This window comes from Salvelinus namaycush, unplaced genomic scaffold, assembly GCF_016432855.1.
Source record: "Salvelinus namaycush isolate Seneca unplaced genomic scaffold, SaNama_1.0 Scaffold78, whole genome shotgun sequence".
NCBI classification, from domain to species: Eukaryota; Metazoa; Chordata; class Actinopteri; order Salmoniformes; family Salmonidae; genus Salvelinus; species Salvelinus namaycush.
Window position 1 is genome coordinate 94,740 of NW_024061508.1, and position 27,920 is coordinate 122,659.

The 27,920-nt window shown below is 42.9% G+C and overlaps 1 protein-coding gene across 1 annotated transcript; it reads left to right on the forward strand.

The window, feature by feature from the left end:
• Positions 1–354: 354 nt before the first annotated feature.
• On the forward strand, positions 355–16,498 carry LOC120042782 (monocarboxylate transporter 4-like). The gene is made up of 9 exons (XM_038987589.1): positions 355–464; positions 10,065–10,305; positions 11,349–11,492; positions 12,644–12,780; positions 12,944–13,201; positions 13,577–13,804; positions 14,156–14,336; positions 14,654–14,940; positions 14,989–16,498. The coding sequence occupies exons 2-9, from the start codon at positions 10,083–10,085 to the stop codon at positions 15,196–15,198; spliced, it is 1,668 nt and encodes a 555-aa protein (XP_038843517.1). The 5' UTR covers positions 355–464; positions 10,065–10,082; the 3' UTR covers positions 15,199–16,498.
• The last annotated feature ends 11,422 nt before the right edge of the window (positions 16,499–27,920 follow it).

A 27,920-nucleotide genomic window follows, 5' to 3' on the forward strand; every position in this document is an offset into this window, starting at 1 on the left:
ACACACACACACACACACACACACACACACACACACACACACACACACGCACACACACACACACACACAGAGAGAGAGAGAGAGATGCAACTGTGTATGTTTTCCTCCAAGCATCCCAGCTCTAAAAAATATCTGTTAATTGACCTATTATGAGACCATAAGTGGAGAAAATACTAAAAGAATACAGGAAATAGAACAGGAAATGAATACATCAGTTACAGTCACTGTTGCGTCACCAACCACCAAACAGGAAACGGGCTGTCACTCTAAACCCTGCCGACACTAGGACCCTGTACTATCTCTGTAGTGGTGAGTAAGTGGGGGAGTTTCCTTTTTTCACTTCGCTGACGTCGCAGTTCTCATACGTGCCGGAGTGAACGTGATAGAACAGTACAAGGTGGTAGAGGGAGCGACCAGGATAGCATACAGACCGTTCTGAGCTCAGCGATCAGAGCATCCCTAAGGTAGGTACCACGAGCACTGTCATTATAGGCTGTAAAGGAAATCATTGTTGGAAGAGGGGCAGAGGGGCAACAGGATAACGATGACACGATGATTTGATTATTATCTGTTATAATGAAGATGATGATGATGATGATGATGATGATGATGGGAGTGAGAAATCCTCCTCAGCTGCCACAATGGGATATAGTTATTTTGTATGGAATTGGGTACCAACCATGCTGTTGCTGACTGTCTGGAAGGTCGGTTGAGTAACTGAGGCTATGTAATGATGGAGACTATCAAAAATATGTCATTTTGCCAGAGAGAAGGGATGGAAGGATGAGAGATTATGAAATTATTATTTTTAGTAAATGACCTTTTAAGAATGTGTCTATTTATATTATTTTATAAGTAGGCATCAGGGCATGTCATTTTATTATTGACAAAAAATAGTATATTATAAAGCCGTTATTACCCCTTATAATAAGTGACAGGCCATTCATTCAGCTGGGTGTGCGCTATAGTCGTGACACCGGCCAACCGGGGACCGGTTGGGGGGGTGTAACAACAGGTCCCTCTCCGAACAGCGTGTCGCCATCAACATCATAAAATAGACGATGTCTATCACAACCGCTGAGGCTTAAATATACACCTGTAGCTTCGGTAAGTCTGTTTTTGGTTACACGTAGGCTTAATATATTTTTTAAAAAATTGTGAAGACTACAACGGTCAAGTTAACAACAGGATAAACATGCAGGCTATGCGCCAAAACGAACGCTCAGATGGAACTTTGCGCATCATCGCAGAATGGGGCGACTGTAGTGACGTAGCCTAGATGACATAGCTCCGGCAAATCTCTATATTGTAGGCCTATATCTAGCCCAGTTCTAGAGTCCCCATGTCCCCCAACAAGCTATGTGGGATGAAAAGAATATGAAGTAGGCTATCGATATCACACCAGGTCCGTGTCATGTGTCTGTGAGTTTGGAGATGCCAAACTCTATTTTGAGCGCACCAACATACTTCACTATGAACGCGCACACCTGATGAACGCGCTCACCTGTAATGTGCTTTTACTTTCACTTCAATCCTCGTTTCGTTGGCTATCTCACTATTTCAAGAGTCTATTATGAAATATTGTATGTGGTTCTTCTGCCTGGTCCCCACATTAGCATCTGCGCAGAGTTGCTCAGCTGATGTAACAATACCTTGCAGCTGAAACCATGTATTCTCACTCCACATCTCTCAGGGACCAGGTGTGTGTGTGTGTGTGTGTGTGTGTGTGTGTGTGTGTGTGTGTGTGTGTGTGTGTGTGTGTGTGTGTGTGTGTGTGTGTGTGTGTGTGTGTGTGTGTGTGTGTGTGTGTGTGTGTGTGTTTAGAAGTGTTTAAATATACTTGTGGGGACCAGAAGTCCCCACAGGAATAGTAGACAAAAAAACATCTGACCAACTGGGTACATTTTGTTGGTCCCCACCTGGTCAAATGCTATTTCTGGGGGGTTTAGGGTTAAGGTTAGAATTAGTGTTAGGGTTAGAATTAGGTTTACGGTTAGGAGCTAGGGTTAGTTGTATGGTTCGGGTTAGGATTAGGGTTAGGTTTTTGGGTCACGGTTAGGGTTAAGTTTAGGGTTAGGGGTTAAGGAAAATAGGATTTTGAATGGGACTGAATTGTATGTCCCCACAAGGTTAACTGCGCAATACTGTGTGTGTGTGAGAGAGAGAGAGGGAGAGAGAGGGAGAGAGAGAGAGAGAGATCCAGAGACGGAGAGAGAGGGAGAGAGAGAGCGCGAGAGAGGGAGAGATAGAGCGAGAGAGGGAGAGAGAGAGAGAGAGAGAGAGGGAGAATATCATCCATGATCCCCATAACACGTTGTTATAAATCATAGTTTGGTCGATTCAGCACGTCGGTCACGTTCCAGACGCACCAACACAGGCTGACTTGCTGTACCGCGTTGCTAGGTGATTGTACTCTACTTTACGGTGAGTGAATCCATCTCTGTCCTGTCCAGTGAATGACCACAGCCCCTGTTATCTTATGCACATGATCATCATTTCATAAAGCAGGGACCCTAATAAGAACATAAACGTCAAACAGTGAAATCGGAGGGCTGCGTTCACCTCGGAATTTTCTGTTAAAGGAGAGTTCTGTGAAGTGTGATGATAATAATGATGGGAAGGTTGATGTGGTTCAGTAGGTTTATTTTGATTTGATTTTTTACTTTTTACTTTACCCCCTTTTTTCGCCCCAATTTCGTGATATCCAATTGGTAGTTACAATCTTGTCTCATCTCTGTAACTACCCTACCGACAAGGGAGAGGCGAAGGTCGAAAACCATGCGTCCGAAACACAGCCCTGCCAAGCCGCACTTCTTCTTGACACACTGCTCGCTTAACCCGGAAGCCAGTCGCACCAACGTGTCGGAGGAAACATCGTCCAACTGACGACCTGAAGTCAGCCAATTTTGACTTTGTGGCTGTGGTAACTAGTGACAACCCCTTATAGCTTTTGGCTTTCCATAACCGCCAGTGATGCGCGCACCGTCTCTCTATAACACTTTCGGAGCGCAGTCTACGTCTTGTCTTACACAGCTCATAGGTTTTTGGACATTCAAATAAAACATTTGTTAATACTGCTGTTTTTATAATACTATATTTGCTGTAGGTTAGGCATTCAAAGGACCGTTATGCCCTCACAACACAGTGGGCTATGGTAGCAGGTCTATTTATGAGATAGGCCTATACGTCGGGTCTTAAAGGGGAATGTCTTTGTTTGGGTTCTCAGTATCAGTCTTTCTTCAAGATGGAAACAGAACTGTGTCACGGTCAATCCGTCCCTTTGGCTTGAAACTTGTCCATGTGAAGACATTCCAAGGATGCGCGGGAAAGGAGAGCGACCCCAGATGTTTTATTTGTATTTATCTAACCTTTCTTTAACTAGGCAAGTCAGTTCAGAACAAATTCTTATTTCCAATGACGCCTACCCTGGCCAAACCGCTGGGCCAATTGTGTGCCGCCCTATGGGACTCCCAATCACGGAGCTAAGCAGTGTTCGTCCCTGGATGGGAGACCAGATGCTGCTGGAAGTGGTGTTGGAGGGCCAGTAGGAGGCACTCTTTCCTCTGGTCGAAAAAAAAAATATCTTAACGCTAAAAGGCAGTGATTGGGGACATTGCCTTGTGTAGGGTGCTGACTTTCAGATGGGACGTTAAACTGGTGTCCTGACTCTCTGTGGTCACTAAAGATCCCAGGGCTCGTATTGTAAGAGTAGGGGTGTTAACTCTGGTGTCCTGGCTAAATTCCCAATCTGGCCCTCATACCATCATGGCCACCTAATCATCACCAGCTTACAATTGGCTCATTCATCCCCCTTCCTCTCCCCTGTAACTATTCCCCAGGTTGTTTCTGTAAAATGAGAATGTGTTCTCAGTCAACTTACCTGGTTAAATAAAAAAACACCCATTGCAATTGATAGTTCCTCAGTATTTGAAAAATCTTTCCAACATCACCAAGCGTGGGAAACTCTGAGGGCCCAGAATAGGCTAGTTGATACAATGTTGCAAGTTCGGTAGTGACAGCTTCGGGACCGGGCCACGTGACGCTTGATAAAAATGTTGCACTTCACTAGCAATAGCTCAAATCAAGACAGATAGAAAGGGAGGCAGACAGGCGGATTAGAGAGATTAATGTGATTGAAAGAACCCGGAATGTTCTGGCGCAGGATCTGTATTAGGTTATAAGCTCTAATTGGGCTACAACAGGTGTCAGTTAGGCTATAGGCCCGCTGCTAGACGAGACACATCAGACATAGTTCTACTAACAACCTCTATAGACTAGACACATCAGACATAGTTCTACTAACAACCTCTGTAGACTAGACACACCAGACATAGTTCTACTAATAACCTCTATAGACACACCAGACATAGTTCTACTAATAACCTCTATAGACTAGATACACCAGACATAGTTCTACTAACAACCTCTGTAGACTAGACACATCAGACATAGTTTTACTAATAACCTCTATAGACTAGACACATCAGACATAGTTCTACTAATAACCTCTGTAGACTAGACACATCAGACATAGTTCTACTAATAACCTCTATAGACTAGACACATCAGACATAGTTCTACTAATAACCTCTATAGACACACCAGACATAGTTCTACTAATAACCTCTATAGACTAGACACATCAGACATAGTTCTACTAATAACCTCTATAGACACACCAGACATAGTTCTACTAATAACCTCTATAGACACATCAGACATAGTTCTACTAATAACCTCTATAGACACATCAGACATAGTTCTACTAATAACCTCTATAGACACACCAGACATAGTTCTACTAATAACCTCTATAGACACACCAGACATAGTTCTACTAACAACCTCTATAGACTAGACACACCAGACATAGTTCTACTAATAACCTCTATAGACTAGACACACCAGACATAGTTCTACTAATAACCTCTATAGACTAGACACACCAGACATAGTTCTACTAATAACCTCTATAGACTAGACACATCAGAAATAGTTCTACTAATAACCTCTGTAGACTAGACACATCAGACATAGTTCTACTAACAACCTCTGTAGACTAGACACACCAGACATAGTTCTACTAATAACCTCTATAGACTAGACACACCAGACATAGTTCTACTAACAACCTCTATAGACTAGACACATCAGACATAGATCTACTAATAACCTCTATAGACTAGACACACCAGACATAGTTGTCACGATCGTCTAATGGTGAGAGAGAGGACCAAGGCGCAGCGTGTGCAAAATACATCTTCCTTTTATTAGAAGAGGGAAAAACACAAAAACGAACACTATACACAAACTAACAAAATAACAAACTGACGACCGTGAAGCTATAAAGACAAATAGTGCTGACACAAACACTACACATAGACAATTACCCACAAACACATGATGCCCATGACTGCCTTAAATATGGCTCCCAATTAGAGACAATAAACCACAGCTGTCTCTAATTGAGAACCAATCCAGGCAGCCATAGACATACAAAACCCTAGACATGATATTGCCCCATTAAACCTACAAACCCCTAGACAAACCAAAACACATACTTCCCCATGTCACACCCTGACCTAACTAAAATAATAATGAAAACAAAGATAACTAAGGCCAGGGTGTGACAATAGTTCTACTAATAACCTCTATAGACACACCAGACATAGTTCTACTAACAACCTCTGTAGACTAGACACACCAGACATAGTTCTACTAATAACCTCTATAGACTAGACACACCAGACATAGTTCTACTAACAACGTCTATAGACTAGACACACCAGACATAGTTCTACTAATAACCTCTATAGACTAGATACACCAGACATAGTTCTACTAACAACCTCTATAGACACACCAGACATAGTTCTACTAATAACCTCTATAGACTAGACACACCAGACATAGTTCTACTAACAACGTCTATAGACTAGACACACCAGACATAGTTCTACTAATAACCTCTATAGACACACCAGACATAGTTCTACTAATAACCTCTGTAGACTAGACACACCAGACATAGTTCTACTAACAACGTCTATAGACTAGACACACCAGACATAGTTCTACTAACAACGTCTATAGACTAGACACACCAGACATAGTTCTACTAATAACCTCTGTAGACTAGACACACCAGACATAGTTCTACTAATAACGTCTATAGACTAGACACACCAGACATAGTTCTACTAACAACGTCTATAGACTAGACACACCAGACATAGTTCTACTAATAACCTCTATAGACACACCAGACATAGTTCTACTAACAACGTCTATAGACTAGACACACCAGACATAGTTCTACTAATAACCTCTGTAGACTAGACACACCAGACATAGTTCTACTAATAACCTCTATAGACTAGACACACCAGACATAGTTCTACTAACAACCTCTATAGACACACCAGACATAGTTCTACTAATAACCTCTATAGACTAGACACACCAGACATAGTTCTACTAATAACCTCTATAGACTAGACACACCAGACATAGTTCTACTAATAACCTCTGTAGACTAGACACACCAGACATAGTTCTACTAATAACCTCTATAGACACACCAGACATAGTTCTACTAATAACCTCTATAGACACACCAGACATAGTTCTACTAATAACCTCTATAGACACACCAGACATAGTTCTACTAATAACCTCTATAGACACACCAGACATAGTTCTACTAATAACCTCTGTAGACACATCAGACATAGTTCTACTAATAACCTCTATAGACTAGACACACCAGACATAGTTCTACTAACAACCTCTATAGACTAGACACATCAGACATAGTTCTACTAATAACCTCTGTAGACTAGATACACCAGACATAGTTCTACTAATAACCTCTATAGACTAGACACACCAGACATAGTTCTACTAATAACCTCTATAGACACATCAGACATAGTTCTACTAACAACCTCTGTAGACTAGACACATCAGACATAGTTCTACTAACAACCTCTGTAGACTAGACACATCAGACATAGTTCTACTAACAACCTCTGTAGACTAGACACATCAGACATAGTTCTACTAATAACCTCTATAGACACACCAGACATAGTTCTACTAACAACCTCTATAGATACACCAGACATAGTTCTACTAACAACCTCTGTAGACTAGACACACCAGACATAGTTCTACTAATAACCTCTATAGACACACCAGACATAGTTCTACTAATAACCTCTATAGATACACCAGACATAGTTCTACTAACAACGTCTATAGACTAGACACACCAGACATAGTTCTACTAATAACCTCTATAGACACACCAGACATAGTTCTACTAACAACCTCTGTAGACTAGATACACCAGACATAGTTCTACTAATAACCTCTATAGACACACCAGACATAGTTCTACTAACAACCTCTGTAGACTAGATACACCAGACATAGTTCTACTAATAACCTCTATAGACACATCAGACATAGTTCTACTAATAACCTCTATAGACACATCAGACATAGATCTACTAATAACCTCTATAGACTAGATACACCAGACATAGTTCTACTAATAACCTCTATAGACTAGACACATCAGACATAGTTCTACTAATAACCTCTGTAGACTAGACACATCAGACATAGTTCTACTAATAACCTCTGTAGACTAGACACACCAGACATAGTTCTACTAATAACCTCTATAGACTAGACACACCAGACATAGTTCTACTAATAACCTCTATAGACTAGACACACCAGACATAGTTCTACTAACAACCTCTGTAGACTAGACACACCAGACATAGTTCTACTAACAACCTCTATAGACACACCAGACATAGTTCTACTAATAACCTCTATAGACACACCAGACATAGTTCTACTAATAACCTCTATAGACACACCAGACATAGTTCTACTAATAACCTCTATAGACTAGATACACCAGACATAGTTCTACTAATAACCTCTGTAGACTAGATACACCAGACATAGTTCTACTAATAACCTCTATAGACTAGACACACCAGACATAGTTCTACTAATAACCTCTATAGACTAGACACACCAGACATAGTTCTACTAATAACCTCTATAGACTAGACACACCAGACATAGTTCTACTAATAACCTCTATAGACTAGACACACCAGACATAGTTCTACTAATAACCTCTATAGACACACCAGACATAGTTCTACTAATAACCTCTATAGACACACCAGACATAGTTCTACTAATAACCTCTATAGACTAGACACATCAGACATAGTTCTCAGAAAGCTCATTAGTGTATTAACAGTCCCACTAACAACCCCTTATAGGAAAAAATAGTGTAAAATGTTTTATAGGATTTGGCATTGAATACACCCTCAGACATATCAGAAGAGCCCCATTATGTTTAGGGAAGTTAAATCCATCGTATCTGAGAAACTGCTGAACAGCACAGATAACTCTTACCTGTGTGTGTGTGTGTGTGTGTGTGTGTGTGTGTGTGTGTGTGTGTGTGTGTGTGTGTGTGTGTGTGTGTGTGTGTGTGTGTGTGTGTGTGTGTGTGTGGCTAGCTCTCTGTATCGATGGTGTCTTGGTGTCACACCCTGGCCTTAGTTATCTTTGTTTTCATTATTATTTTAGTTAGGTCAGGGTCTGACATGGTGAAGTATGTGTTTTTGTATTGTCTAGGGTGTTTGGTTTAGGGGGTTAAGTATAGTAGATGGTTTAGTGTTCAGTGTAGGTGTTTAGGAAAGTCTATGGTTGCCTGAATTGGTTCTCAATTAGAGACAGCTGGTTATTGTTGTCTCTGATTGGGAGCCATATTTAAGGCAGCCATAGGCTTTAGCTGGTTGTGGGTAATTGTCTATGTGTAGTGTTTGTGTCAGCACTATTTATATGTATAGCTTCACGGTCGTCAGTTTGTTATTTTGTTAGTTTTTGTATAGTTGTTCGTTTCTTGTTTTTTCTCTCTTCTATAATAAAAGAAGATGTATTTTGCACACGCTGCGCCTTGGTCCTCTCTCTCACAGCAAGACGATCGTGACACTTGGTCATAAATATCCCTCAGATAATGCTTGGCCTGGGGGGGGGCCTGCCATGGTTGCTGATGTGTGGCGGTGGCACTAAAACCAATTGCTTTCTCCATTGCTGAAGTGAAACTGTAAATCTCCAGAGTCCATTACGGCTCTCCGTCGAGCCATGGCTAGCCATTACTCGGTGTAATCAGTCGGGCTCCTGTAGCTATGTTTTGTAAATCTAATATATTGTGATGGTGGTGGTGAGTGTGATTATTACAGACTGTGTGTATATGGGGGTAAGCAGAATACATTGCTGAAAGTACACACACAGCAAAGATGATTGCAATACTGTAGTGTCCTCCAGGTTTGCAAGGTCACCTGGCTGGTATATGGAGAGTAAATAATGGATTGTATTTATATTGAACTTTTCTGTCTGGTTTAAATAATTGTTGCTGACCGTATTCCAACCTGCTGTTGCACAATGAATACAGGCCAAGACCAAGCCACTTTATACAATTCTGTTAATCAATATTTCATTTAATCAATATATCATTTATTCAGCAACATTTATTCATCTAGGGGCTCCCGAGTGGTGCAGTGGTCTAAGGCACTGCATCTCAGGGCTAGAGGCATCACTACAGGCACCCTGATTGGGAGTCCCATAGGGCGGCTCACCATTGGCCCAGCATCGTCACAGGGTTTGGCTGGTGTAGGCTGTCATTGTAAATAAGAATTTGTTCTTAACTGACTTGCCTAGTTAAATAAAGGTTAAATAAAATTCAACACAGTAATAATTAAGGCAATGACAACATGGTTAGGAAGTTCTGTTACTACCAGTATACAATGCTATATCTACGCTGATTATGCATGCTCTATGAATTGTATTTCTATTGTAGCGACCTTTAATCCCAACACCTAGCAACCTCGTCAAGAGCTTTGGATCTCTTGGTGTAACAGCTAAGGTGTTGGGTTGACAGACGCTGGACCTGGGTTCGAGTCCCGGTTAGGACTACCCCCCGAGTTAGCTATACTATAACCCACCCCTCCTCTCTCTCCTCTCAGATCTAAACTTAGAGGACCATGGGAGGTGTGGTAGTGGACGAGGGACCTGGGGGGGTGAAGGCACCAGACGGGGGGTGGGGCTGGGCTGTGCTGTCCGGCTGTTTCGTCATCACTGGGTTCTCCTACGCCTTCCCCAAGGCTGTCAGCGTGTTCTTCAAGGAACTGATCAGAGAGTTCGAAGTGGGGTACAGCGACACAGCATGGATCTCATCTATACTGCTGGCTATGCTCTACGGCACAGGTAGAGAATGTACACACACACGCAGGCAGGTACACAGGGGGGGGGCTCCCGAGTGGTGCGGTGGTCGAAGACTCTCTGCATCGCAGTACTAGTTGTGCCACTAGAGATCCAGGCTCTGTCGCAGCCGGCCGCGACTGGGAGACCCATGGGGCGGCGCACAATTGACCCTGCGTCGTCCCGGTTAGGGGAGGGTTTGGCCAGCAGGGATGTTCTTGTCCCATCGCGCCCTAGCGACTCCTGTGGCGGGCCGGGCACAATGCACGCTGACACGGTCGCCAGGTGTACAGTGTTTCTTCCGACACATTGGTGCTTCCGGGTTAAGTGGGCATTGTGTCAAGACTGTAACTACCAATTGGATACCATGAAATTGGGGAGAAAAAGGGGTAATTCGAAAAAAAAGAACAGGTACACCCACACACACGCACACGCACGCACACGCACGCACACACACACACACACACACACACACACACACACACACACACACACACACACACACACACACACACACACACACACACACACACACACACACACAGGTACACACACACGCACACACACACACACACACACACACACACACACAGGTACACGCACACAGGTACACGCACACAAATAGGTACACACACACACACACACACACACACACACACACACACACACACACACACACACACACACACACACACACACACACACACACACACACACACACACACACACACGTACACACACACAAACAGGTACACACACACACACACAGGTACACACACACAAATAGGTACACACACACACACACATGTACACACACACAACAGGTACACACAAACACACAGGTACACACACACACAAATAGGTACACACACATACACAGGTACACACATACACAGGTACACACACACACAAATAGGTACACACACATACACAGGTACACACACAGACACGAACAGGTACACACACACAAACAGGTACACAGATACTGTCTAACACACACACACACACTGACACATAGATTCAATGTGTGTGTGTTCCTCTCACTGCAGGTCCTCTGTGCAGTGTGTTGGTGAATCGTTACGGGTGTCGTCCAGTGATGATGGTGGGGGGACTTTTTGCCTCTCTGGGGATGATTCTGTCGTCCTTCTCCACCAGCATCATCCACATCTACCTGTCTACTGGAGTCATTACAGGTTGGTCCACATCTACCTGTCTACTGGAGTCATTACAGGTTGGTCCACATTTACCTCCCTACTGGAGTCATTACAGGTTGGTCCACATCTACCTCCCTACTGGAGTCATTACAGGTTGGTCCACATCTACCTGTCTCCTGGAGTCATTACAGGTTGGTCCACATCTACCTGTCTACTGGAGTCATTACAGGTTGGTCCACATCTACCTGTCTACTGGAGTCATTACAGGTTGGTCCACATCTACCTGTCTACTGGAGTCATTACAGGTTGGTCCACATCTACCTGTCTCCTGGAGTCATTACAGGTTGGTCCACATCTACCTCATTACTGGAATCATTACAGGTTGGTCCACATCTACCTCCCTACTGGAGTCATTACAGGTTGGTCCACATCTACCTGTCTACTGGAGTCATTACAGGTTGGTCCACATCTACCTGTCTACTGGAGTCATTACAGGTTGGTCCACATCTACCTGTCTACTGGAGTCATTACAGGTTGGTCCACATCTACCTGTCTACTGGAGTCATTACAGGTTGGTCCACATCTACCTCCCCACTGGAGTCATTACAGGTTGGTCCACATCTATCTGTCTACTAGAGTCGTTACAGGTTGGTCCACATCTACCTGTCTACTGGAGTCATTACAGGTTGGTCCACATCTACCTGTCTACTGGAGTCATTACAGGTTGGTCCACATCTACCTCCCTACTGGAGTCATTACAGGTTGGTCCACATCTACCTGTCTACTGGAGTCATTACAGGTTGGTCCACATCTACCTGTCTACTGGAGTCATTACAGGTTGGTCCACATCTACCTCCCTACTGGAGTCATTACAGGTTGGTCCACATCTACCTGTCTACTGGAGTCATTACAGGTTGGTCCACATCTACCTGTCTACTGGAGTCATTACAGGTTGGTCCACATCTACCTGTCTACTGGAGTCATTACAGGGTGGTCCACACACACACACACACACACACACACACACACACACACACACACACACACACACACACACACACACACACACACACACACACACACACACACACACACACACACACACACACACACACACGTCAGCGTCATCAATGTGATACTGTCTGTCTCCTAATTCTTTGACTGTCCTCTCCTGTCCCCCTGTCCTCCAGGTCTGGGCTTGGCGTTGAACTTCCAGCCGTCTCTGATCATGCTGAATCGCTACTTCAGTGAGAAGAGGCCCCTGGCTAACGGCCTGGCTGCTGCTGGGAGCCCTGTGGCCCTCTGCTGCTTATCACCTCTGGGACAGGTACTACACTACACCTCTAACGTCTGACCTCTAACGTCTGACCCCTAACCATAGCCCTGCTGCTGGGAGCCCCATCACCCTTTGCTGCCTCTCCCCTCTACATTACACCTCTAACCTTTGACCTTAACCCTGACCTTAATCCTAACCCTGCTGTCTCTTCCAGCTGTTGCAGTACCAGTACGGTTGGAGAGGAGGCTTCCTCATCCTGGGGGGGCTACTGCTCAACTGCTGCGCTTGTGCGGCCCTCATGAGGCCCCTAGTGGCCCCTCCTAAAACCCCCCAGCTGGAACTGGAAGATGTAGAGAAGGAGGTGAAAGAGTTGGAGGTAGAGAAGACCCCGTCCAAACCCAAACCGCTCCTGGACTTCAGTGTGTTTAAGGATAGGGGTTTCCTGATCTACACCGTAGCTGCGTCTATTATGGTGAGTCAGAACAGGAACAATACTGTGTTATGTCCCAAATGGCACCCTATTCCCTATATAGTCCACTACTCCTGACCAGAGCTCTATGGTACCCTATTCCCTATATAGTCCACTACTCCTGACCAGAGCTCTATGGCACCCTATTCCCTATATAGTGCACTACTTTTGACCAGAGTCCTAAGAAAACTGAAATTACAATTCAATAATTGAAAAAAAAGGGTCTTTATTTTAAATGACTTCTCAATAAACTGCAAAGTAGAAGTTATAGTTCTATTTTTATAATTTATTTTTGTATTCATGTCATTTGACTGCAATTCAATTGTCTGCCTTCATTTCAAATTGACATTGTTAAAAGTTCCTCTGATCCTATCCTAGGTTCTGGGTCTGTTTGTGCCGCCGGTGTTTGTGGTGAGTTATGCCAAAGAGCTGGGCAACGAAGACACGAAGTCGGCCCTCCTCCTATCCATCCTAGGCTTCATAGATATCTTCGCCCGGCCCACCTGTGGCATCATCGCTGGGCTGAAGTGGGTCAGACCCAGAGTTGTTTACCTGTTCAGCTTCGCCATGCTCTTCAATGGATGCACTGACCTGGTGGGATCTCAGGTAGGGCTGGACATGTAATTACAGTAATGTGTTGGCTTGTTGAGGTCGATTTGGTTGTCATGTGTACATTGTTGTTTGCTGTATTGACTAAGGATACATACAGCATCTAAACTATACATATGTGTTGTTAACATCCCTGTTGTTACTGTATTTTGTATCAATACTGTTACTGTTGGTATCCTGTAAATACTGTAAAATGTTACTGTATTTTGTATCAATACTGTTACTGTTGGTATCCTGTAAATACTGTAAAATGTTACTGTATTTTGTATCAATACTGTTACTGTTGGTATCCTGTAAATACTGTAAAATGTTACTGTAAATACTATCTGGTTTCCATGTCACCTGCAGGCGAAGGACTACCCGTCTCTGGTGGTGTTCTGTGTGTTCTTCGGCATCTCCTACGGCATGGTCGGGGCGCTACAGTTTGAGGTTCTCATGGCGATCGTTGGCACGGAGAAATTCTCCAGCGCTATAGGGCTGGTGTTGCTCATGGAAGCTATTGCTGTGCTGGTGGGACCACCTGGAGCAGGTTAGTACACACAGGATTAACAGAGAGGTTGGCTTAGGGTTTGGTTTTGGTTAGGGTTAGGGTTAGGTTTGGTTTTGGTTAGGGTTAGGGTTAGGGTTAGGTTAGGGTTAGGTTAGGGTTTGGTTTTGGTTAGGGTTAGGTTAGGGTTAGGTTAGGGTTAATGTTAGATAAATATAATGGAGAATTTATCCAGTTCCCTCTCCCCTCTGATCTCTCTCCCCTCTCCCTTTCTCCACGTCTGTCTCTTTCCCTCCCTCGCTCCACCTGTTTTTCCTTAATCTCTCCTCCCCCTCCTCCCTCTGTCCATCCCTCCTCAGGTCGGCTGCTGGACGCCACTAAGAACTACATGTACGTGTTCCTGCTGGCAGGAATTGAGGTGGTTATCGCCGCCGTGGTCCTCGCCACATGTAACTTCCTGTTCATCAGGAAGAAGCCCTCGGAACCCGCCGCGGAACTGGAGAACGGAACGGTTTCCGCGGAAATGGAGCTTCTCAACAAGCCTGTTGCCGCTGAGGAAGAGGAGGAGGAGGAAGTAGAGAAGGGGGAGAAAGAGGAGGTGAAGGAGATGAAGGAGGAGAAGGAGAAAGAGGAGGTGAAGGAGATGAAGGAGGAGAAGGAGAAAGAGGAGGTGAAGGAGATGAAGGAGGAGAAGGAGAAAGAGGAGGTGAAGGAGATGAAGGAGGAAGCGGTTGAGAAAGCGAAGGAGGACGAGGAGGACAGTGAGAAAAAGAAGGAGGAAGAGAAAGAGAAGGAGGAGATCAGGCCTGAGAGCGTAATGGTGGTCTCAGAAGTGGAGCGCTTCATTAAAGAACCAGAAGAACAAAATGGCGACGTGCTCTCCAGTTCTGAGACACGTCTGTAGGAGGAAGAGAACCTGGCACAGGACAAACTACAGACTTTACACTTAAACACTACCAAGGGCACTTTAAAGGGCACGAAGAAATGTACTCCGCAGTGTACTTTGTGAACTTTGAAGGGCACTAAAAAGTGTACTTAGAAGTGGGCCAAGAAAGTGCTTAGAGAAGCATACTGGGGAAGACAGAGCTGGTCCTAGCAGTATTCTCCTGTATGTAGTTGAGGTGTTGTTGTGTTGTTATGTTGTTGTGTTGTTGTGTTGTGTAGCTGTTCTCTGTGGGGCTGTGTGCCATATCAACACCAATAACACACACACACACACACGCACACACAATCGTAAAGTGAAACTGATAAATGTCAAGTGAATTACCGTGCTAATATTGTTGTGCCCTGCCGTGTGAATTGTGAAGCTACCAGTGTGCAGTGCTGCAGGGCGATATGGTATACACCATGTTGTTGTCTGTAATAATATGGAATCCTTCCTACCACTGTTACTCTGGAGCACAACATTACAAGTGTTCCGGAACTTTAACCAAACCCAGTGTGGAACATTCCGCTGTCATTCAACATTCCGTTGAGTGGCAGAATGAGGAATGAATGAATAGATACCTGGCTATTGTCAGATGCATATCATTTCACTCAGAGCTTCGGCACAGATGTTTAAAGGTATAGTGATGTTGAACGGTTGAATTTCACTCTGTAACCTTGTAGAGACTGTAGACTTTATTAGACTAGGACACACAGAGAGAGAGGCCAATGAGAACACCAGACTAGTATCCCTGGTTACCTCCCTAATGGCACCCAGAGAGAGGTACTCTGTTTCTGTTTGTTTCAGTGTCATAACATTAACTATGATGACAGAAATAGGTCACACTGTTTCTAGAGTTGACAGTTTAATCTGTAGATGCAGCTAGTGAGTCCCAAATGGAACTCTACTCCCTATATAGTGCACTACTTTTTACCAGGGCCCATAGGGCTCCCACAGGGCTCTGGTCAAAACTAGTGCACTATATAGGGAATAGGGTTCCATTTGGAATAGACATTATTAGGTCTGGCAGAACTAGCTGACAGAAACCATTCAGTCCAGAGAAACCAATGACCTCCCATGCAGATCTAAAACACAGAACTTATAAAATGTATTGATACTTTTATTATGTCAGTATTTGTTAAGGAAGGCGAATAGCCTCTCCGTTTCATGAGAAGTCATATTTATGTACTTCCTTGTTCACTGTGTGTTCTGTTTTCTAAAAGACAACTTGCAGTGAGACTCTGTGCTACATGTTAACTGATAAAGACGATGTTACGTAGAGGTGTGGCTATTATTTCACCTTGGATTCATCCCAAATGGCACTATATTCCCTATATAGTGCACTCGTTTTGACCAGAGCCCTATGGGAGCCCTATATAGTGCACTAGTTTTGACCAGAGCCCTATGGGAGCCCTACATAGTGCACTACGGGCCCTGGTCAAAAGTTATTTATTTATTTATTTAACTAGGCTAGTCAGTTAAGAACAAATTCTTATTTACCATGATGGCCCAAACCCGGATGACGCTGGGCCAATTGCGCACCGCCCTATGAGACTCCCAATCACAGCCGGTTGTGATACAGCCTGGAATCAAACCAGGGTCTGTAGTGACGCCTCTAGCACTGTGATGCAGTGCCTTAGACCGCTGCGCCACTCAGGATCCCCGAAAGGGACTAGGGTCCCCCAAGGGTGCACAGTCACTCTACCTACATGTACATATTACCTCAATTACCTCACACTAACCTGTGCCCCCACACATTGACTCTGTACCGTAACACCCTGTATATAGCCTCCACATTGACTCTGTACCGTAACACCCTGTATATAGCCTCCACATTGACTCTGTACCGTAACACCATGTATATAGCCTCCACATTGACTCTGTACCGTAACACCCTGTATATAGCCTCCACATTGACTCTGTACCGTAACACCATGTATATAGCCTCCACATTGACTCTGTACCGTAACACCCTGTATATAGCCTCGCTACTGTTATTTTATTATTGCTCTTTAATTATTTATTTATGATTTTTTTTAACTTCAGTTTATTTTAGTAAATACTTTTTTCACACTTATTTTTCTTAAAACGGTATTATTGGTTAAGGGCTTGTAAGCATTTCACTCTAAGGTCTACTACACCTGTTGTATTCGAAGTACGTGACAAATAAAATTTGATTTGATTTGGGATGCATCCCTTGTTTATCTGTTGGGAGCTATACAATGAAACTAAACACCTCAACGAGGTGAAACTAAACACCTTAACGAGGTGAAACTAAACACCTCAACGAGTTGAAACTAAACACCTCAACGAGTTGAAACTAAACACCTCAACGAGGTGAAACTAAACACCTCAACGAGTTGAAACTAAACACCTCAACGAGGTGAAACTAAACACCTCAACGAGTTGAAACTAAACACTTCAACGAGTTGAAACTAAACACCTCAACGAGTTGAAACTAAACACCTCAACGAGTTGATGAAACTAAACACCTCAACGAGGTGAAACTAAACACCTCAACGAGGTGAAACTAAACACCTCAATGAGTTGATGAAACTAAACACTTCAACGAGGTGAAACTAAACACCTCAACGAGTTGATGAAACTAAACACCTCAACGAGTTGATGAAACTAAACACCTCAACGAGGTGAAACTAAACACCTCAACGAGTTGATGAAACTAAACACCTCAACGAGTTGATGAAACTAAACACCTCAACGAGGTGAAACTAAACACCTCAACGAGTTGAAACTAAACACTTCAATGAGTTGAAACTAAACACTTCAACGAGTTGAAACTAAACACCTCAACGAGTTAAAACTAAACACCTCAACGAGTTGTTGAAACTAAACACCTCAACGAGTTGAAACTAAACACCTCAACGAGTTGAAACTAAACACCTCAACGAGTTGAAACTAAACACCTCAATGAGTTGGAACTAAACACCTCAACGAGTTGATGAAACTAAACACCTCAATGAGTTGAAACTAAACACTTCAACGAGTTGAAACTAAACACCTCAACGAGTTGTTGAAACTAAACACCTCAAAGAGTTGAAACTAAACACCTCAACGAGTTGAAACTAAACACCTCAACGAGTTGAAACTAAACACCTCAATGAGTTGGAACTAAACACCTCAACGAGTTGATGGAACTAAACACCTCAACGAGTTGATGGAACTAAACACCTCAACGAGTTGATGAAACTAAACACCTCAACGAGTTGAAACTAAACACCTCAACGAGTTGATGGAACTAAACACCTCAACGAGTTGATGAAACTAAACACCTCAACGAGTTGATGGAACTAAACACCTCAACGAGTTGAAACTAAACACCTCAATGAGTTGATGAAACTAAACACCTCAACGAGTTGATGAAACTAAACACCTCAACGAGATGAAACTAAACACCTCAATGAGTTGATGAAACTAAACACCTCAATGAGTTGATGAAACTAAACACCTCAATGAGTTGATGGAACTAAACACCTCAACGAGTTGATGAAACTAAACACCTCAACGAGTTGATGAAACTAAACACCTCAACGAGTTGATGGAACTAAACACCTCAACGAGTTGAAACTAAACACCTCAATGAGTTGATGAAACTAAACACCTCAACGAGTTGATGAAACTAAACACCTCAACGAGTTGATGAAACTAAACACCTCAACGAGTTGATGAAACTAAACACCTCAACGAGTTGATGAAACTAAACACTTCAATGAGTTGATGAAACTAAACACTTCAACGAGTTGAAACTAAACACCTCAACGAGTTGGAACTAAACACCTCAACGAGTTGATGAAACTAAACACCTCAATGAGTTGATGAAACTAAACACTTCAACGAGTTGAAACTAAACACCTCAACGAGTTGGAACTAAACACCTCAACGAGTTGGAACTAAACACCTCAACGAGTTGATGAAACTAAACACCTCAAAGAGCTGAAACTAAACACCTCAATGAGTTGAAACTAAACACCTCAACGAGTTGATGAAACTAAACACCTCAACGAGATGAAACTAAACACCTCAACGAGTTGGAACTAAACACCTCAATGAGTTAAAACTAAACACCTCAATGAGTTGATGGAACTAAACACCTCAACGAGTTGAAACTAAACACCTCAATGAGTTGATGAAACTAAACACCTCAATGAGTTGATGGAACTAAACACCTCAATGAGTTGATGAAACTAAACACCTCAATGAGTTGATGAAACTAAACACCTCAATGAGTTGATGGAACTAAACACCTCAACGAGTTGAAACTAAACACCTCAATGAGTTGATGGAACTAAACACCTCAACGAGTTGATGGAACTAAACACCTCAACGAGTTGATGAAACTAAACACCTCAATGAGTTGATGAAACTAAACACCTCAACGAGTTGGAACTAAACACCTCAACGAGTTGATGAAACTAAACACCTCAACGAGTTGGAACTAAACACCTCAACGAGTTGATGAAACTAAACACCTCAATGAGTTAAAACTAAACACCTCAATGAGTTAAAACTAAACACCTCAATGAGTTGATGGAACTAAACACCTCAATGAGTTAAAACTAAACACCTCAATGAGTTGATGAAACTAAACACCTCAACGAGTTGATGAAACTAAACACCTCAACGAGTTGGAACTAAACACCTCAACGAGTTGATGGAACTAAACACCTCAATGAGTTAAAACTAAACACCTCAATGAGTTGATGGAACTAAACACCTCAACGAGTTGGAACTGAAAATACAACATAAACAACAAGCCAGAATTTAAAGTCAAGGTTTATTGTTCTTGTCAGTGGCTCAGTATAGATTATATATTTATAATCTTATTCAAGTTTCGATCCTTATTATTTAATTGGAGTCAGTTCTGATTAGTTTGTTATTTGGCACTTCGGTCACGTCAGATAGTAGATGAGATATGAAGACTTACAGTACCTTAGAATATTTCCCAAACTCCTTTTGGTTATCAGAGCACTTCCAAGCACATCTAACACCTTGACTGTGTGGAACCATGTGTGTTTCAGTCATACGTATTCTGAGTGTACACCTTGACTGTGTGGAACCATGTGTGTTTGTCATACTTGTTCTGAGTGTACACCTTGACTGTGTGGAACCATGTGTGTTTCAGTCATACTTGTTCTGAGTGTACACCTTGACTGTGTGGAACCATGTGTGTTTGTCATACTTGTTCTGAGTACACACCTTGACTGTGTGGAGCCATGTCTGTTTCAGTCATACTTGGTCTGAGTGTACACCTTGACTGTGTGGAACCATGTGTGTTTGTCATACTTGTTCTGAGTACACACCTTGACTGTGTGGAGCCATGTGTGTTTCAGTCATACTTGTTCTGAGTGTACACCTTGACTGTGTGGAGCCATGTGTGTTTCAGTCATACTTGTTCTGAGTGTACACCTTGACTGTGTGGAACCATGTGTGTTTCAGTCATACTTGTTCTGAGTGTACACCTTGACTGTGTGGAGCCATGTGTGTTTCAGTCATACTTGTTCTGAGTGTACACCTTGACTGTGTGGAGCCATGTGTGTTTCAGTCATACTTGTTCTGAGTGTACACCTTGACTGTGTGGAGCCATGTCTGTTTCAGTCATACTTGTTCTGAGTACACACCTTGCCTGTGTGGAACCATGTGTGTTTCAGTCATACTTGGTCTGAGTGTACACCTTGACTGTGTGGAGCCATGTGTGTTTCAGTCATACTTGTTCTGAGTGTACACCTTGACTGTGTGGAACCATGTGTGTTTCAGTCATACTTGTTCTGAGTGTACACCTTGACTGTGTGGAGCCATGTGTGTTTCAGTCATACTTGTTCTGAGTATACACCTTGACTGTGTGGAACCATGTGTGTTTGTCATACTTGTTCTGAGTGTACACCTTGACTGTGTGGTACCATGTGTGTTTGTCATACTTGTTCTGAGTACACACCTTGACTGTGTGGAGCCATGTGTGTTTCAGTCATACTTGGTCTGAGTGTACACCTTGACTGTGTGGAGCCATGTGTGTTTCAGTCATACTTGTTCTGAGTACACACCTTGACTGTGTGGAACCATGTGTGTTTGTCATACTTGTTCTGAGTGTACACCTTGACTGTGTGGAACCATGTCTGTTTCAGTCATACTTGTTCTGAGTATACACCTTGACTGTGTGGAACCATGTGTGTTTGTCATACTTGTTCTGAGTACACACCTTGACTGTGTGGAGCCATGTGTGTTTCAGTCATACTTATTCTGAGTGTACACCTTGACCGTGTGGAACCATGTGTGTTTCAGTCATACTTGTTCTGAGTACACACCTTGACTGTGTGGAACCATGTCTGTTTCAGTCATACTTATTCTGAGTGTACACCTTGACCGTGTGGAACCATGTCTGTTTCAGTCATACTTGTTCTGAGTGATGAATAATGACTGAATAAACTGCCATGTTCTAGTTATGGGGTTTTGTTGAAGTCGTTCCAGTTGATGTTAGATAAGGAGAGAGCTGCTCTCGCTACCCGGCCTTCCCCTGTGTGTGTGTGTGTGTGTGTGTGTGTGTGTGTGTGTGTGTGTGTGTGTGTGTGTGTGTGTCCTCTTTTTAGCATCTGCTCCTTCCATTGAATACACGTCACCTCTTGCCTCCAGTTCTGTGGTAAAATCGTTACACAAACCACATGCACGTACACAGACACAACCACAATGTTCCGTGCTGAGGTCATTTCCTGTGTATGTTGCTTGTTGACATTATGTTGATTCATTGTTGGGTTCATTTGTCAGTTGAGCGATTTCATTTCTGTTTCACCTTCCTAGAGAATGCAAACAGATTAGTCATTTTATTAATTGCACAGCGACTGATAACACACTCCACAAATATGTCCTTTGTAAAATATTGTTCTTCTCCTAGTTTCAAACCGCTCTCACGACCCCAAAACAGACGTCTCTAGGGTGTACTAGTGTTTCTATGCTGTGGTACTATGACATGTATCACTAAGGTCTACAGTCCTAACCTCACTATGATCTACGTGTGTATTGTGTTCAAAGTGTGTGTCCTGTTTGTCAATGTCTTCGAAGGCTAACAATACACTTCCTGTATTAAATGCATTGATGTACTATGGGCCTGTATTATATGTGATCTTCTGCGTGAACCTGGGGTGTACTCATCAGGAACCAATCGGAAAACAAACGGGTCAAAACAGGGAGGGACCTTCATGAACTTGTCCAATAAGAAAGTCTTGTTTTGACCTGCTTCATTCTGCACTGATCTGTAAGCGGTTGAGCTGTGGAAGCAAATTGATCATAAGCATCAACGATAATTATTTCTACCACCTATCCGATAGTTTCCTGGCGATATTAAGGCGAAAACCGGACATCTCTTCATTCCATTGTTTTGACCAGTCACTTGATAATGAAATGAATGACCTCCGATCACGGATTTGCTCTCAACGGGACTCTCATAACTGCAATCTCTTCTGCTTTTCTCAAACATGACTTTTAGACAAGACCCCCCCCACACATGACTATCCAACTTGATAGATTTCTCCATTCACCAAGCAGACAGGACATCGGATTCAGGGAAATCGATCGGGGGAGGGGTATGCCTCTTCATCAACAGCAAATGGTGTGTTGACTCTGGCGCAGTGGGAATCTCTACGTTGACCCGTGTTGGAATACCTGATGGTTAAATGCCGACCCTTCTACCGTTTGAGTAACAGCCAGCAAGATGAACACAGAGGAGCGAGAACGAGAGAGGAATGACGTGGTGCGCATACTGGATCTGCACATACAGTATGTGCTGTAGTACGGGGACCACTTTTGGCTCGTGAGCGCTACTTTCAGAACTACTGGCTAAAAAGTATACAAAAGTACTGGGGAATCTATTTTAAGACAGGTAATGCCCAACTTCAATCAACATGTCTCCTTCCCCACTAGGGTCGATACAGTCCTAAACCACTGTCACTCTAACCACAAGCAAGCATACAAGGCCCTCCCTTGTCCCCCCTTCGGCAAATCAGATCATGACTCTATACTACTGCTTCCTGTCTACGAGCAGAAGCTCAAACAGGAAGTACCAGTGACGTGTTCCGTTGAGAAATTGTCCTTCGTGTCGGAGGATATGGGTTATCACTAGTTTTTGGTATTCATTTAAGGTTAGGCAAAAGGTTAGCAGTGTGGTTAAGCAGTTAGGTTTACAATCACTTTAAGAAGATGAATTGTAGAAATAGGCGGGATTTATGACTTTGTGGCTGTGGTAACTAGTGACTAACGAGACTATGCTATAAGACTGCTTCGCTAGCGCTGACTGGACTGGCCTCAGTCACCGGCTTCATAAGGAAATGCATCGCCGACGTTGTCCCCAGAGTGAAGGTTCGCTGCTGCCCCCAATCAAAAGCCCAGGATTAACACAGAGGTTGGTGCTAAACTAAAAGACAGGGCTACCACACACAGAGCTATCGTAGCCAACCCAGAGGCTACGGCTGAGGACAGAAACAAGTCCTGCTACGACCTCCTCAGAGCCATCAGACAAGGTGGAATCATATTACACAGGCTCCGCATGTGGCAGGGCTCACAGTCCATTACAGATTCTAAAAGGAAGACCCAGCCGTGGGCTGCCCAACGATGTCCCTCTACCAGACCAACTCAATGCATTTTATGCTTCACGCTTCGACCGAAAACAACACAGAGCCATACACGAGGGCCCCCGCTGACACGGGACTCGGCGATCTCGCTCTCCGATGCAAACATGATTAATATAGACTTGTTTAACTGTCCTGTTACAGCAGTGGGTACATGGGGAAGGGGCCTGTTGTCCCACAGCGCCACTTAGTGGGGGACTACAGTGGTACAGATTGTCCATACTATGTTCACACCAACTTCTGTTCAGCGTGAAGTCTACACTAGCTTCTAACACTATAAAACAGAGTCTAACAACGTTATAAAACAGAGTCTAACAACGTTATAAAACAGAGTCTAACAACGTTATAAAACAGAGTCTAACAACGTTATAAAACAGAGTCTAACAACGTTATAAAACAGAGTCTAACAACGTTATAAAACAGAGTCTAACAACGTTATAAAACAGAGTCTGACAACGCTATAAAACAGAGTCTGACAACGTTATAAAACAGAGTCTGACAACGTTATAAAACAGAGTCTGACAACGCTATAAAACAGAGTCTGACAACGTTATAAAACAGAGTCTAACAACGTTATAAAACAGAGTCTAACAACGTTATAAAACAGAGTCTAACAACGTTATAAAACAGAGTCTAACAACGTTATAAAACAGTCTAACAACGCTATAAAACAGAGTCTAACAACGTTATAAAACAGAGTCTAACAACGTTATAAAACAGAGTCTAACAACGTTATAAAACAGAGTCTAACAACGTTATAAAACAGAGTCTAACAACGTTATAAAACAGAGTCTAACAACGTTATAAAACAGAGTCTGACAACGTTATAAAACAGAGTCTGACAACGTTATAAAACAGAGTCTGACAACGTTATAAAACAGAGTCTAACAACGTTATAAAACAGAGTCTAACAACGTTATAAAACAGAGTCTAACAACGTTATAAAACAGAGTCTAACAACGTTATAAAACAGAGTCTAACAACGTTATAAAACAGAGTCTAACAACGTTATAAAACAGAGTCTGACAACGTTATAAAACAGAGTCTAACAACGTTATAAAACAGAGTCTAACAACGTTATAAAACAGAGTCTAACAACGTTATAAAACAGAGTCTAACAACGTTATAAAACAGAGTCTGACAACGTTATAAAACAGAGTCTGACAACGTTATAAAACAGAGTCTGACAACGTTATAAAACAGAGTCTGACAACGTTATAAAACAGAGTCTAACAACGTTATAAAACAGAGTCTAACAACGTTATAAAACAGAGTCTAACAACGTTATAAAACAGAGTCTAACAACGTTATAAAACAGAGTCTAACAACGTTATAAAACAGAGTCTAACAACGTTATAAAACAGAGTCTAACAACGTTATAAAACAGAGTCTAACAACGTTATAAAACAGAGTCTGACAACGTTATAAAACAGAGTCTAACAACGTTATAAAACAGAGTCTAACAACGTTATAAAACAGAGTCTAACAACGTTATAAAACAGAGTCTAACAACGTTATAAAACAGAGTCTGACAACGTTATAAAACAGAGTCTGACAACGTTATAAAACAGAGTCTGACAACGTTATAAAACAGAGTCTGACAACGTTATAAAACAGAGTCTAACAACGTTATAAAACAGAGTCTAACAACGTTATAAAACAGAGTCTAACAACGTTATAAAACAGAGTCTAACAACGTTATAAAACAGAGTCTAACAACGTTATAAAACACAGTCTAACAACGTTATAAAACAGAGTTTGACTGCTGAAGCCACATGCTCATCAATGAAAACTGTAGTGACACAAGTGTACAAGGACTTATTCATTTATTTACACAATTTTAAAATACACAAATACAGTGGCATTACAAATGATGAGCAAAACTGACGACAAGACTTCCCATGACTCAGTGAGTGATGCATTGTGGGAACCAACGCAAGGTTTCGGAGTCCGTCCCCACGCAGAAATGCAAACACGAAACAAGAAGGAAATAAAGAGAGGAGGGAAAGACATGACAAACTCAGATAGAAACAAGAGATCCCACGTAAACAACTGTACGTAACACAAGTGTACCTTATCGTCATTACCCACAATCCCACACTGAAGAGAATGAGGTGGGAGTTTCTTTTTTTGAGACCATCAGCCGGTCGGTTCGAGGGTTTAAAACTAACTTACCCAAAACTACAATGGAGTAAAGCATTCACCCCCCCCCATACACTACCTTCAGCATCATCATCATCATACTACACACACAGAGCTGGAGGTAGAACTTAACCCTAAACACAGATCTAGGATCAGGTTATCCAACTAACTCCTAACCTTAACCATTAGGAGGAAAACAATACATCTGATCCTGGAACTGCTACCAGCTCCTAATGCAGACATGATATTTCACCGTGAGTACTAGGTACATCCTATATACATGACAACAGAAGACAGACCCACCACTAAACTAGTCTGGTCCCAGATCTGGTTGTACTCTCTTGCTAACTCCTTGTCACTCATTATAATGCATTGAGTGATAAAGTTGACAAGACAGCACAAACTGATCTCGGAACAGGCTACCACTTTAACCCAGACTACAGAAAAGGCCTACAGCACCCTGAGGCGGTACTACACTGAATGATATGACCAGTGGGTTGGCCCTCTTCCTGAACTAACCAATAGGACAACCAGAAGAGAGAACCATAGCATTGGTCGATAGTCTACTGTACATCCACCAAACCCGACTTGGCCCTCTGGCAATTATCAGATCACTTTTTCTTAGAAACGTAGTTTCATTACATTTAAAAAAAAAAAGGTAAAATATTGATTGATAAAAATAAAACAAGTTTGGGATTGTGGTGGATTGAAAGCATAGATTGAAATAGGTGTTTTAAAGCAGCCCCCCCCCCACACACATTTAACTGACCAACAAGTTCAACAACAAACCAAAATAACTGCTACATGAGAGTGGAGACGGGTGATTCACAGCTTTCAGCCCCAGAACACCAACAGCAGAAGGGGAGGCTGAAGAGAGACGAGGTGATGGAGAGACAGACTAGCAGAGAAGACATCCGCCCCCTCCCCCCCATGGACAAACAACCAGTCCTTATTTAAAACGGTCACACACACAGTCCCCTTAAGAACAGTAGAGGATTTGCTTTCTCACAGTCCCCTTTAAAAACAACAGGTCACGTCTCAAACAGTGCCCTATTCCCTACACAGTCCACAAGCATTTAGCAACACCCACATCTGCTAAACGCGTGTATGTGAGCAACAACATGGGATTTGAACCACCTTCGACCAGAGCACATAGGGAGCAGGGTGGTGTTTGGGACGCATTAAACGTCTTCCCTCTGGAAAGTGTTACATTTCTACAAACCCACTGTCCAGTTGGACAATTAATACTCTCTTTCTAGGCATTGCATTGTGGGGATTAAGAGAGTCTTTGAGGACACAAAATGGAACCCAGGCCATCTCCTGCTGCACAAACAGACCTCTCAATTGAAATTAGGGGTTATTCATTCAATATTACTTCCATTATCGCTCTTTAAAACAGAAAACACACTTGACTTTTCACTTAGGACACAATTTATGATTGGCATGTTGTCAGTTGGCATGAGTCAGCTGATATTCCCAACCGTATAAAAACAGCAACACGCAGACAGTGTAGTCAGAACACTGCCAGTACAAACAACTTCTAATCAACTTCACCTAAAATACAGAGGAAAAGTCAACAAGTCAATAAAGACAACAGGGAGGGAAAGAGAAACAAAGCTGATGGCTTTATGAGAACAGCAGCAGCTCTGGAGGATAACTGTCTGACTGGGAGGATCTGGTTCAGCATCCACAAGGAGAGAGGAGATGGAGGATAACTGTCTGACTGGGAGGATCTGGTTCAGCATCCACAAGGAGAGAGAAGCGGTGGAGGAGGAGAGAGGGAGAGAAGCGGTGGAGGAGGAGAGAGGGAGAGAAGCGGTGGAGGAGGAGAGAGGGAGAGAAGCGATGGAGGAGGAGAGAGGGAGAGAAGCGATGGAGGAGGAGAGAGGGAGAGAAGCGGTGGAGGAGGAGAGGGAGAGAAGCGATGGA